Below are 13651 nucleotides of genomic sequence, written 5' to 3'. Positions count from 1 at the left end.
CCTTGGGACCCGAGTGTACACGACTGCCAAGCCGGCTTCTCTCTAGCACCACCCCGGCTCCCTCTCTGCCTAGCCAAGTTGGCGTCGTCAAGTCCTCTTTCTCTATCTCTCTTTTCCTCTCGATGGATTGGCCGGGCACCACACGATCCACATGCGCACTGTGATAATTGATCTTGTACATGAGGCGTATTGAGGTTGGGATACGTGTACTTGGGTATTCTTGCTTTGTGGTCTTGTTCAGACCGGTGCGTCGTGTGAGAGATCCTAAGGTTGTCGGGACGACCCGCAAGACGTCGATAGCTTCCTTACAAACTCTTCGTGTGTCACGGATGTTTCTCTTATAAATTTTTGGTACATCGTCAAGGGTTTCTGAATATTAAGAACGTGAAATGTCAAAAGTTTCAGACATACACCAAACTTGGTATCCGACGGATACGAAGTTGATTGGACCTCACCTGAGAAAGCGTGGGCAGAGCTTGGACGGCTGGTAAGGGCTTTTGGGCCACCCGGCCCGAAGCCGCAGCCTTACTCCCGTTGACAACCAGCTTCGCCTAGAAGGGCGGCATGCAGTTTCCTCCTCGGGGCAGAGGAGGCACGCTAGGGGCAAAATTCCTGGTCGCCTGAAGGGTCGCGGGAGGGGAGAGAGAGAGATGGCATCCTTGGACACAGATATTAACATGGTGCCCGCCGGCGAGGGATCGAGCGGCGCCGGCCCAAGCGTCAATCCCAAGAAGCCGAAACGCTTTGAGATCAAGAAATGGAACGCCGTCGCGCTCTGGGCTTGGGGTAACCCCCGATCCTTCTTCCGCTCTCTATCTCCTCCTCGTGTTTTTTTTCTCCTTTGCTTTCACTCTTCCTTTATTTCTTCTCCTTTGCTCTTCCTTTATTTCTTCGTTCATTCACTCGTTCTTTCTTGTTCTTGTTTTCTTGCGGAAACTCCCTTCCGGCGTTTCTTCTTTATTTACCTCGTTTTCCTGTTGCTTCTTTCTTTTTCTTATTTTTATTATCGGTGGTTCTGATTATGTTTCTGCACCGTTATTCCCCTTCATATAGGTCTTTGTGTTTTCTAGTTATGAAATTTTCGCTCAGTGTGCGTTTCGCTCTCCTTGTTTCCTTCCTGATTCCAATTTCATTTCCCTGTCTTTGTCGTCCGCAGATATCGTGGTTGATAATTGTGCGATTTGCCGGAACCATATCATGGATCTCTGTGAGTCTCTCCACTCCTTGTGCGTGCTCGTTTCTTTCGTTTTTTTTAAGTGAAATTTCCCTAATTCGAATTGTCCAAACAAATCATTGGGGCAATTTTCTTAAGAATAAACACTTTTATGATGGAAAAATTATAGGATTACCTTGATATGTCTGATTAATGGACGAATTGTATAATTGGTTGCTAATTGTCAAGCAGGTATCGAGTGTCAAGCCAATCAAGCAAGTGCGACAAGTGAAGAATGTACTGTCGCATGGGGTATGCTGTTTATACTACGAAATATGATTTTTTTTGTTCTTTTTCCATTTCGTTACTCAAGCTATACAGATTGCTACCGATTCTGTGTGCAAATATTTTTAAGGTTTGGTTTCGATTGTGCCTGTCGTTATTTATTTATTTAGACTATCTTGCCTGTTTGTGTGCACTTATTTGTTCTCAGTGTTTTGTTTTCTTTGTTTTTTTACATAAAAGAAGATCTCTCTTGTCTGATTCTCTTTTCCCTGTCGTTGCCTTTGGAGTGCTTGGAAAGAGCAATGATCCAGTCAAAATAATTTTTCCAGCTGATAGTTCATACAAAAAGGATCCATGATCTGTTAAGCATGGTTCTGTATTTGCTGCTTCATGTAAAAGCTACTATCATCTTGCTTTAATAGCAGGTGTTGTCCTGTCTTGCTTGCTGAGGAAGATCCAGCATCTGTTAAGCAAGGATCTGTATTTTCTGATTCTGTGAAATCTACAATCATCTTGCTTTAACAGCAGGTTGCTGTCCTTTCTTGCTTGCTGAGGACATTGTGCGTAATGTGGTAACACAGAATACACGAGGAACACATTTTCCCTCATGCCTTTTGCAAGAAGGTAGTTGAACACATTTTTTGCTTATTTAGCACATTTAGGTGCTTTCTTATGTGCACATGTATGTCTATAATAGTCACAATTATTGTTCTTGCCAATTTGTTGGCAGGGCTTTCCTTGGGAGCCTTTTTTTTTCCAATAAGTCGTTTCGAGGAAGAATAATCCCAAAAAATTGTCAAAAAATCTACAAGATTAAATAAAAATGAAATAAATGATACAAGGCTATATTGTATTTCTATTATGCACCTCGTATCATATCATATGGAGTAGGACCCAGATCCTTTTATTCATTTTTGGTTGTATGACCATCGTCTTACCATATTCTTAGATACTCTAGGATTTGTGTGAGGGAGTTTTTCTTACGTTGTAGTAGAAAAAGTCAATTTAGTGTTTGATTTGCAGCTTGGAGATAGATTTGTGATTGATGAGGAAGAGTTTTCTTTTGTTGTGGGGCAGCCGATATGTATCAAGAAAGGTACAAAATCTTCCATTTCTATCTACGTCACATGGGTATGGGTACGGGTGCCTATATAGGGACGTCGTATATATATATATATATATATATATATATATATATATATATATATATATATATATATATATATATATATATATATATATATATATATATATAAGAATTTAAAGTTTAATAGACTCATGATAGCAATTGGTATAATGGTATTACATTGTAATACCAATTGCTATCATGCTATGTTCATTAAGTAAAATAAAAGCATATTAATACACTAAAAACACACAACAATAATAGCATGGTATGCAATATACAACATGGCATAACATATAAATTTAAAAGAAAAAACTGAAGCTCTAGCAATATACAACATGCATGACATACACGGTAAAAAAAACAAAATCCCCAATTTTAGGATGGAAAAGGACTTGGTCAACTTTGACCGAGTTTGAAAATGGATGGGTATGGTCATTGGTGCATTGATTGTAGTTGGTATGTTTTGACTGGCGTCTGGACCCATGTCTTGGGCCCCTACTAGTGTTGTACCCATTGGACATGGGTACATTACCATTTTAGCAGTACCCGTGTGTTATACATATATATATATATATATATATATATATGTATGTATGTATGTATGTATGTATGTATGTATCTTGAAGATTTGGCTTCAAATGACACAGGCAGACACACATTTGTATGTGCATTGTGAGAGATATTTGAAAGTTAAAGTGGCTTTCACTACATTAAGAAATAAGCCTCGTTCTGTAAGTTCTAATAGAAAAGTACTTGGCTTGGGTAGTAGTGCCCGCCCATTCTGTCTTGCCTTTTTTGGGCAGACGGGGACCATCGAAGAAGTGCCTCGACGCGCCGCAGCCACTACTTTGACTCCTTTTATGCGATTATGAACTAAATGGAACTTCACTAAGAGTTTGGCCGCTTGTTCGGCAGTGCAGTCAGTGGGTGCCACCTTGAAGGTCGCATACTTAGATTAGAGAACCGATCTACTACCACCATGATGGACCCAAGGCAGGAAACCGTGGGTAAGGTCGGAGGTACAAAGGAAACAAGCCCAACCAAAACGGTCCGACAACGGATCGTCATAGTAGAACGATCAATTAGCAATTATATGTTGCCAGCCTTGCATGAAATCGATCAATCTGGGGGGAAGATGGAACCTTGTTTTTTGACTTTCGGGCAGAGCGAGTGGACCTAGCTTTTCTCTAGATTGATGATGTGCTAATGCGGCGCTCTATAGTTCAACTTAAGCTAGATATTCTTAAGTTGTTCTCGAGGCTCAATTGTTCTGTCTTTCTTAATATGGTCTCCCGTTCCTAGTTGGTTCTTGCAACGAGCATTGTTGGAACAAGTCAAGGTATCCCTTTTGGTGTGCTAGGAGTGTCCTAGCTGCTATACTTTTTGTTTTGGGAAGGGGGGGGGGGGGAGGGTGAAACCGACCTTACAAAAAGTTGGTTTATACTGCCCAGATCCACCCCCAACCTCCCTTTCTGAAGAAAAGCTTATTAGTTTAGTTGTTCGTTTCTATTTACTCGAACAACATCTGGACAGGCTCTGTGCTCAGGTGCGCTTAAAGTCAGATCTTCGATTGAAAGGAATTGACCCTATAGGCTTGATCGTCGCTCCTCCCTGTAATCTTTCTATTGGTTCAACTTTAGAAGTAAGAAACGTAAGGACTTAAAAGTAAAGTTCTTATAATTTGTAAAGTGGGTTATGTGGAAATTGTGATAAAAAAGAGAATGCAAATCTCCAACCTATGTCACATAGATACGGGTACGGGTGCAGAGCACTTTCAAAAAATTTGGGTATAGGAACCACAACTGTACAGACATAGACCCACACACATAGAGACACACACAACAAAAAATAAGATTTTAAGCAAACAATGCAATATAACATGTTTTATTAAAGAAAACTAAGTCATTGTCAAATTGCTGGTTGCCTCGCCCTATCCAAGAGCAAGGGCCTGTCTCCCATGGTCTCAGATGTTGGCTGCATCCTGAGGTGGTTTGTCAAAGGCCATTCCAATCGACCAATCTCGATGATTTTGAGTAAGATATCTGGAAATGCCCGGTTTCTTCTTATTGGCACCATTTCAGAAACAACTGGTACATTCAAAAATTGGGATTTTGACCTAACCTCCTTGACCCTCTACTCGTTTTCTTCCATCCGAAGAAAGGAGAAAGGCAAAAAATAGAAGTTGCTAACTGGAAATCCAATGTGGAAAGATTTCGTTGCAAGTTGCAATCAATAAAATAGAGTAATGGTTAATACAACTCTTTCTACACTAAAATTCCATTACTCTTCCAAATCCCAGTATTTCATTTCCGTATCATTTCATGTCTGTATCTGATCTCAGATGGAATATCAAAACCTAGATCCGCATTTGTATTTTTGTCTCGCCCTATTCCCCGAATCCGAGTTTTGCCGCACTTTTCTTCTTTCTACTCAACAAAAGTCAAAGGTCTACTGAATAGGTGCAGTTAGACCATAGAGAACGTTGACAGCCCCTTAGTGTTAGTCAAGGGCTTTTCGTTAGCATTGTATATACATGATGCTTGATGGTTTAAAAGAAAACCTGATTAGTAGACCAAATAGACTTGGTCAACTTTGACCGAGTCCAAAAAATAGACGGATATAGCTATGGTTGTGTTGACTGCATCCGCACCGTGTCTGGGCCGTGTCCAAGGGCATGCCCATACCCATGTTGCAACCTTGTTGACATAGGTACCTCACCCAAATAAAGGTACCTGTGTGATAGTCTGCAAACATATGTGACACGGGTACGTGAATTTAACCCACGTACCCGCATCGGGTATGGGTTGGAGCGGGTCTGGGTCAGACCCGATCCAAAACAAAAAAAATTGTTTGATTTTATATAAACTGAAGTCGAGCTCTGCAGCCTCACCGGCGTTTCCTGCAGCAGAGCTCTACCGCAACTATGACCGGCGGCGACGACGACGTCCGGTGACCCACGACCATGTCTAGTGGTGTCCGGCGGCAGCCAGGTAAGTGTTTTTTTTTTCTTTTCGATATTACAACTTAGGGTTTCATTTTCTTGATTTGGGTTTTTTTTTTTTTTTTTTTTGTTTGGGGATGTTTTTGTTTGAAGATTGAACGGTTAATCCTTTGATCTTTCCATTTATGAAACCTCCCAAAAAAATCACATAGGCTATATGGGTACCTCGACCATGCATAAGGGCAGCCAGTTGGAGAAAAGCTTGGTTGTTGAATAGAGTTAGAGGTTTTGAAGGGAAGATACAGATGGTCTACCATAAAAACATATCTTCTGCAAAACTCTTTCCCCTGTAAACTTGAGCCATCTTGAGCCTTAAGTCTTGTTCAATGCTATATATGATGGATTTAGCAGACTTTAAAATTTTTGTGGACGTGCAAGTTATAGGCTTGCCTGATCTTCCATATAATCGACGGGGGAATCATGCGCTACATATGTAGAAGTCATTTCATGGAAAAACCGTTGTTTGGTGACTTATTGACATATTCTTAGTATTGAACTAATGTGTATTGTTTTATTCCTTCAATTTTCTGTTCATTATATTTTTTTTGCATTTTTTTATTATATGTTTTTTGCATCTTATGAGATTGTAAGAGTGAACTACTAATGTTTTTTTTTTCATTTTATCATTTTTTTAAATACAAAATTTGCTGTAACCGCATACTCACAATTTTCAAAATTGGTGTCCGAGTACAGCCATACCCGTACCCATACCGTACCCGCAACAATGTGACATAGTCTCCAACACATGAGCCTTATTCCATTTTTTGTTTTTTCTCCTTCTGTCCATGGCTGAAGCTTGCAGTCCCAGTCTCTCTTTTCCTCTTGCCACTTCTTCTCATGCAATAGGTAGTCTTCTTCCTCCCCTCTTCTTCTTCCCCTTTCTCCTCCATTTGCAAGATGACTCTGGTGTGGATATGGGTGCAACAACTAATAATTTGTTTTTTTTTTTTAGTTGGTCTTGTGAATTGTTAATTTCATTGTTAGTGGACTGCATATTGGCAGCCACATCCATGGTTTCTTGGGAAATGTTGTACCTGCATCTTGCACCTTGTGTGAGAAATGCATGCCTTCACCACCTTGTCAGCTAGGAAGCTCTATGCTTTCTCTTCACACCAGCCTGAGGCATATTCAACCCTCAATCATTGTTTTGTGATTCAGCTGGCGATAGAAGCTTGCCTGGGACACTCTATTTGGGCAGAAGTTGTTAGGGGGAAGTGGGTAGCTAAAGCAAGTCTTTGGTTTACAAAACCCAACATAGAATATCATGATTGCAGTGCACCATATTTAGGGATGGGAAAAGGTGGCCTGGGATGGGAAGAGGCTCTGTAACACGGGTACGGCTCCAAAGGAGGAGTACCCGTCCGGTACCGGTACAACACCAGTACCGGTACGGGTACGGCACCCGGTACGACAATTTGAGGCGTTGACCATACCGGGTACGGTCAATGCACCGGAGGCCGTATCCGTCCATTTTTGGACACGATCAAAGTTGATCGAGTCCAAATATGCCTGTTTTTTTATTTTAACGATTATGTGATTTTATCTTTTAAAACTATTTTAACGTTAAAAAACCTTAAGTTCGAAACCCTTTTTCGTTTTTCGTTTTAAGTTTTCTCCTCTCCGAGTCTCCGGCGACGGCAGCGGCAGGGGCGGCGAACGCAGGGTCCTCTCCGGCGATGGCAGCAGCGAAACAAAGGCGACAACAACGGCGGAACGGCAGGGCGACGGCAGCGGCGACTGTGAGGGTATTTTTCATTTTCCACCCCTGCCTTCGCCGCCGGTGACGACCAGCAACGACAGTCGTCGATCTTGAGATGACAGTCGAGTTATTGCTGGCAGCAGACCATACCGGCGACGGCAGCGGCGACTGTGAGGGTATTTTTCAATTTTTTTTTCATTTTACACCCCTGCGGCCCTGCCTTCACCGCCGGCTCTTAAGACTGTTTTTTGTGTTCCGTTTGCGTCTGTTTTTTGTGTTCTATTTTCCAAGTGTTTCGTCAGAGATATGCATTGACTGTCAGAAATATGCATCTCTGTTTGTGTTTGTGTTCCCTTTATTTGACCTCTTAATAAGAAAACGACGGCAGGTTCTGAGATATATCGTTTCGTGATCATCTCTGCGTCTTCCTTAGTTATTGCTGTGATATATCGTTTTGTGAGAGGATTCGTCTATTTGGAATGATCCCCATTTCTATTGGTTCTGTGTTGCAGCTCTTTTGCTAGGTGCTTTTCAAACATAAGTTGTAAGAGCTGATAAAGAAAATGAAATGATGCCTACAGGAAGCGGAAATGTAGAAAGCAGTAGTGGTAGTGTTAATACCGCTACAGTAGAGAAGGATAATTCATCTCAGCCTCTTTGGCGCTATGTGAAGAAACTATCAAAAGGACTAGGTGGTGGTGGGAATGTAATGTTTTCTTGCAAATTTTGTGATATGATGTTCACGGGCTCTTATACACGTTGCAAGGCACATTTGTTGAATATTTCTGGCGTTGGAATTAGACCATGTCCAAAAGTTACCAACGAGGAGATTAAGATATTCAAAAAAGAACAAGATGCAGCTGAGACGAAGAAATCTTCATCCAGATCAAGTGTGTCTGTTCCTCTTTATGCTACTGAAGGAGGTGACGATCCTTCAAAGAAAAGAAAAACATTAGCACAAGCATTCAATAATATGAGAAGGGCAGAGATGGATAGAAGGATCGGAAGGTTCTGTTTTTGCAAGTTCACTTCCTTTTAATGTAGCCAGAAATCTTTATTGGAAAGATGTTGTTATAGGTTTGGCTAATTGCAGTTTGAGTGGTTATGTACCCCCGAGTTCTGAGAAGTTAAGAACAGTAATTCTTGCAGAAGAGAAGGCAAATATTGAAAAATTATTAGAGAAGAAGAAATTTTCGTGGATACAATATGGAGTATCCATTGTTTCAGACGGGTGGACTGATATACAAAGGCAGCCACTGATAAATTTTATTGCTTATTCGCTTGATGGACCAATCTTCTTGAAATGTGTTGATGCATCTGGGGAGTATAAAGATGTTGAGTATTTAAAAGGGCTATTTATAGAAGTCATCAAAAAAGTGGGTGAAGATAATGTTGTGCAACTTATTACTGATAATGCTCCAGTTTGCCAATGAGCAGGAATGAATTTGGCAAGTGATCCCAAGTATAGTCACATATTCTGGACTCCTTGTGTGGCACACAGTATAAATCTAGCACTTAAAAGTATTTGCGACCCATCAAAAGATGATCCAAATGCTGGTTTCTTGTGTTCATGGATTGAGGAGCTTGAGCATGATGTCAGAAACATCAGAAATTTTGTTGTAAATCACAACAATGCTCTTGCTATATTTAATAGACATTCTGATTTGAAATTGTTGAAGGTAGCAGAGACTCGTTTTGCATCCATTATCGTAATGATAAAAAAAATAAAACAGGTGAAACATGCATTAACACTTATGGTGACTGACAATGATTGGGAGTTTTATCGGAATGTTGACATCGTGAAGGCTCAAGAAATTAAAAAATGCATTTTAGAATATGAATGGTGGGTTAAAGTTACATATTTTCTGCAGTTTAGAGAGCCTATTTGGCAGATGCTGAGAGAAGTTGATAAAGAAGGGCCCATGTGAGAAGAAGAATGTTGCACTTGATGATTCTGAGTTTTTCGATCATGTGCATAGAATTTTAGTAAGAAGATGGAACAAAAGCAATAACCCTTTGCATTGTATGGCACACTCTTTAAATCCCAAATATTATGGACAAACATGGTTGGCAGGAGGTACTCGTCGTGTTCCACTTTCTCCTAATCGTGGAACAAAAGCAATAACCCTTTGCATTGTATGGCACACTCTTTAAATCTCAAATATTATGGACAAACATGGTTGACAGGGGGTACTGGTCGTGTTCCACTTTCTCCTAATCGAGATCCAGAAATATCAAAAAATAGGGAGATTTGTTTGGGAAGATTGTATTCTGATTTTCATCGGTTAAAAATAATAAATAATGAGTTTGCGAGCTTCTCTGGTGGAAGAAATGATTCAATACAAGCTGCAATGGCAGGAGATGAAGAAGATCCTGTTAATTGGTGGTTGTGTTTTGGAGCATCGACACCAAATCTCCAACAACTTGCGCTGAAGTAATTATCTCAACCTGCAACCTCTTCATGTTGTGAAAGAAATTGGAGCACTTATTCTCAAATTCACAACATCAAGAGAAATAAGCTAACTAGTAAGCGAGCAGAAGATTTAGTTTATGTCCACTCCAACCTTCGCTTACTTTCACGTACTTCAAATGATTATAGGTATTTCTTTCTTTTTGTATCTTAGATATGTGCACATGATTTAGTTTATGTCCACTCCAACCTCTTCATTTTTTAAAAGAAATTGTTGCAACTTGCAATTCAGGATCATCCAAGTATTGGGATGTTAATCCAGAGGACATTGATGTGGAACTTGAAAGAGAACATGATTTGCATGCTTTTAACATGGACCTTATAGAACCTGTTGCTCCTTCTAATCTTCATGATGCGACTGAGGAGAATCAAGAAAGCTGACATGTTTGTATAATTGTATGTTAATTACTTCCATACTGTATTTTGGACCATGATTTTATTCCGTTTGCAATTTTTGGATATATATGTGTGAATATGTTATTTTGTTTGAAATTTTTTGATATATATATATATATATATATATATATATATGTCCGTGTGTGTACGGCCGTACCCTGTACTCAAATTTTTTAAAAATGGTCCGTACCCGTACCGGTACCCGTACCCGCACCCGTACCTATGTGACATAGGGAAGAGGTTGATCACCTCACCGCACCTTGGGAATGGTGGGTCCATCCATTCATGGGTAGAACCTTGGGGATTTGGTATTGTGAAGCACTTGCTTTCTGCCTAAGATTGGAGGCTTGTAAGTATGCTCAGGCAAACCCAACCCTGTGCAAAAGAAATTTATGTGGGGTCCTAGTGACATCCTAAGACTAAGATGGGGCTCTTTGCCATTTTTACTGGTAGGCATATCTATGATTCTTTGAGAACTTGTTGGGTTCTTGACTGGTCAAGATCCATCTTATGGAAGTGTAAAGCCCCCATTGTCCATCTGATTCCTTTTTGTAAGCTTCTAAGAACAAGCTCCCCAAGAGTGAGGCTAAAAAGATTGAGGTTGATTTTGGCTAGTCAGTTTTTCCTATGCAAGATCATGAGGAATCCACCAAGTATTAGAGAAAGTATGGAGATGTTTTGATGAAGTTTGATAAGAAGATTCTGGAATCTAATGACCTCAAGACTCTCTGAAAGAGTTGGGTGTTTGGTTCTTTTTGGAAAGAATGGCTGTCACACGTGTAATGTGGTTTCATCCCTTATTGGGAGTTTTATATGGAACTACATGAAATAGTATGGGGAGAGGTTTTCCCCTTTGATGTTGTGCAAAATCCTATGGGATGATTGAAGGGTATTTGAATGAGAGGGAATGCTAGTCCCTAAGAGAGAATGGATTTGGGACTATGGTGGTACACTTTTGTGAGGGTGGATATGGGCCTCTTGATGTGGATTCCAAGCTCTTTTCCAGCTTGCCTTTCAAAGTTGAGAGGGGTGGTGGGCCTCAGGTACGCTTTTGCAGTCAAGGAAGTAAAGGTTGATTGGATTTGTCCAGAAGTAACGATCCCCGACCAGCTAATGGTTGCAGTTTTTGGAGCGACATCCTTGACTTAGTTCCCATCCTCTAGAGAAGGATTTGCTTGGTAATTGGACGAAGGTGTGGCATGGCACAACTAGATGGTTCATTATGTCTCCCCTTGACTTTACCTCCAGGTGTTTGAAGGCCTTTACTTTCTATAGGTTATCCTTTTCTCTAATTGTGACCCTGCACTCCTTAAACCTAGGTCACATGGGTGCGGAGTGCAGGTGCGGATGGGATAATTTTTCAAAAAATTTAGGTGTGGTTGCAGGTATGGCCAGGATGTATATATGTGTGTGTATCATTTGTTATATAGTTATTTAATTATTTAGTAGCCTCATTTGTCTATATTTATATATAAACTTTTTTGTATTAGAGCTAGTTTAGTCATGTGTGCATTTAAAATGGTCAGTTTTGTCCTGGTTCAGCTGACTGAACCACACGTGGTGTGTCGGAGAAGCACCTCTCTACCAGCGTCAACACGGGTGTGACACAGGTGCGGCAGCCTTTTAGGAGCTCCCCTGTGACATAGCCTTAAACACTATCATATGGAGCAAGTGAGGCTTTGATGTTGAGAATCATTTTCTTGGGTTTTTTGTACATAATGTAGGGAGTGGGGAGAAAGAAAAGGTGGGGGGTTGGAGATGGGGCCGGGTGGGGAGAGGAGAGAGAGAGGCACATGCGCAAATATGGCTCATTATAGGGTCCTTATGGACTGTCCTTTAAAAACTACAAAACGAACAATTACGATGTGTAAGTGTCCAAGAAAGATGTGAGACGAACAGCAAGTCAGAACTCACCTTTTTTGTTATCCTTTTCCTTGTGGATATAATTTCATTATGCTCCTGAGTCATTGAATTTCGAATAAATGCTCTTACTTTTGGTTTGTTACAGTATTTTGTATTATATTTTGCTTAGAGTTTTTTGTTGGTAGAGTCCTTAAATATCTTATTAAAATGCGTTCTTTGATTCCCCATGCCTGAATCTTGCATTCTTTAGCTAAAGGGGAAATGTTTTTCCTATAAATAAACCCTGAACTTGAATGACAAATATCTATACCAAGCTTGTGTACTGGGAATCATTTTATATTGTTTTTCTTTCATGTTAATATTTCTTAGCACCTAGAGGTCATGTTAGGTTTCGTTTCATGAATGGTGCTCTGTTTTGATTGTCGGTTCACTGATTAATGCATTATCTTGATTGCTGGAACATGGATTTTCGAACTGGAAATTTATTATGCTTTTAGTCCTGGATCTAGACATACCAAGTAGCATTTCCGCTGCAACAGTGGTAGCATTGTAAAATTTCTCTTTTCATGTAGTTTGGGAAATTCTGATGCTGAGAAAGCAATATTTTGTAATATACCTTCAAAAGAACGTGTTCATTTCGACCTTTATACTGAACTTTGTGTTGTGCCTTGGGGCTCTTAAATATTGTTCATGAGCTCTGGTTTTTCTCAGGAGTCTGCAACCATGCATTTCACTTTCATTGCATTAGTCGATGGCTGAAGACACGGCAAGTTTGCCCACTGGGTATATTTCTTCGTCTCCTCATGTCATGTACCTCTTTTGTGGATTGTTTCATTTTTGCTGCGCGAACACTGACCTGCTCTTTTGTGCTGCATGCAGATAACAGTGAGTGGGAGTTCCAGAAATATGGCCACTAGAAATGCACCTTTTAAAGACGGGATATGGCATTTTAGCTTCCTACTGGACCTACTTTGTCTTTTTTATACCAAATGAACAAAACAGTTACATGTTCACTCACGTGGCCCAAGTTTATAGCCCTTTTATCATTTCCTGAACCCATGTTATGAGGTTTGGAAGTGTTGCCAGAGTCGATTCTCTTTTAGCAGGTAGATCATTCTGCTTGTGCCTGTTCTGTGCGACTAGGTTCACTTAAGTTTGATTATGCATCCATTTTCTGCATTTCATGAGGAACCTGGGTTTTTTTGTGGCTGTAAAGTGACTTTAAAGTGTATGGAAAGTGACTCCAAAGCACTGTTAGGTACTGAAATGCTCTACCGAAGTGTATGCATGGATACATAACCGCCACCACAGGAAGGCAGCTACCAGCAGCAGCACGAAATCTGGTGTGCTTGGTTGCCTTTTCCGGGTTGTTTCGGTAGTCCTGACATTCCGACACAGGAGGTGATGATTTCCCTTTTCCGTGCCCATGTGAACATGAATTCTTAGTCTTCGACATGGCTTCATGAAAAAGCTTCTTCCAGTTGCACCTCGTAAGTTTGTGTAACCAGCACGGCCTTCTCTTGGGCGTGAAGCTGTTTTCATTTTAATGCTTGCAGCATCGTAATCACCAGATAAAACTGGTCGGTTTCAAACGAACTGTCGCTAAATGTTGGGCTAAAGCTGTTGTTAGTGGGCCATGAGCTACAGCCCTAATT

General features: G+C 40.5%; 1 protein-coding gene across 1 annotated transcript; it reads left to right on the top strand.

Annotated features, from left to right (window-relative positions):
- Positions 1–399: 399 nt before the first annotated feature.
- On the top strand, positions 400–13263 carry LOC116262899 (RING-box protein 1a). The gene is made up of 5 exons (XM_031642437.2): positions 400–786; positions 1157–1207; positions 1406–1465; positions 12708–12779; positions 12876–13263. The coding sequence occupies exons 1-5, from the start codon at positions 651–653 to the stop codon at positions 12911–12913; spliced, it is 357 nt and encodes a 118-aa protein (XP_031498297.1). The 5' UTR covers positions 400–650; the 3' UTR covers positions 12914–13263.
- The last annotated feature ends 388 nt before the right edge of the window (positions 13264–13651 follow it).

This window comes from Nymphaea colorata, chromosome 10 (genome assembly GCF_008831285.2).
Source record: "Nymphaea colorata isolate Beijing-Zhang1983 chromosome 10, ASM883128v2, whole genome shotgun sequence".
In the NCBI taxonomy this organism is placed as follows: Eukaryota; Viridiplantae; Streptophyta; class Magnoliopsida; order Nymphaeales; family Nymphaeaceae; genus Nymphaea; species Nymphaea colorata.
This window is presented reverse-complemented; position numbering and strand designations above follow the sequence as displayed.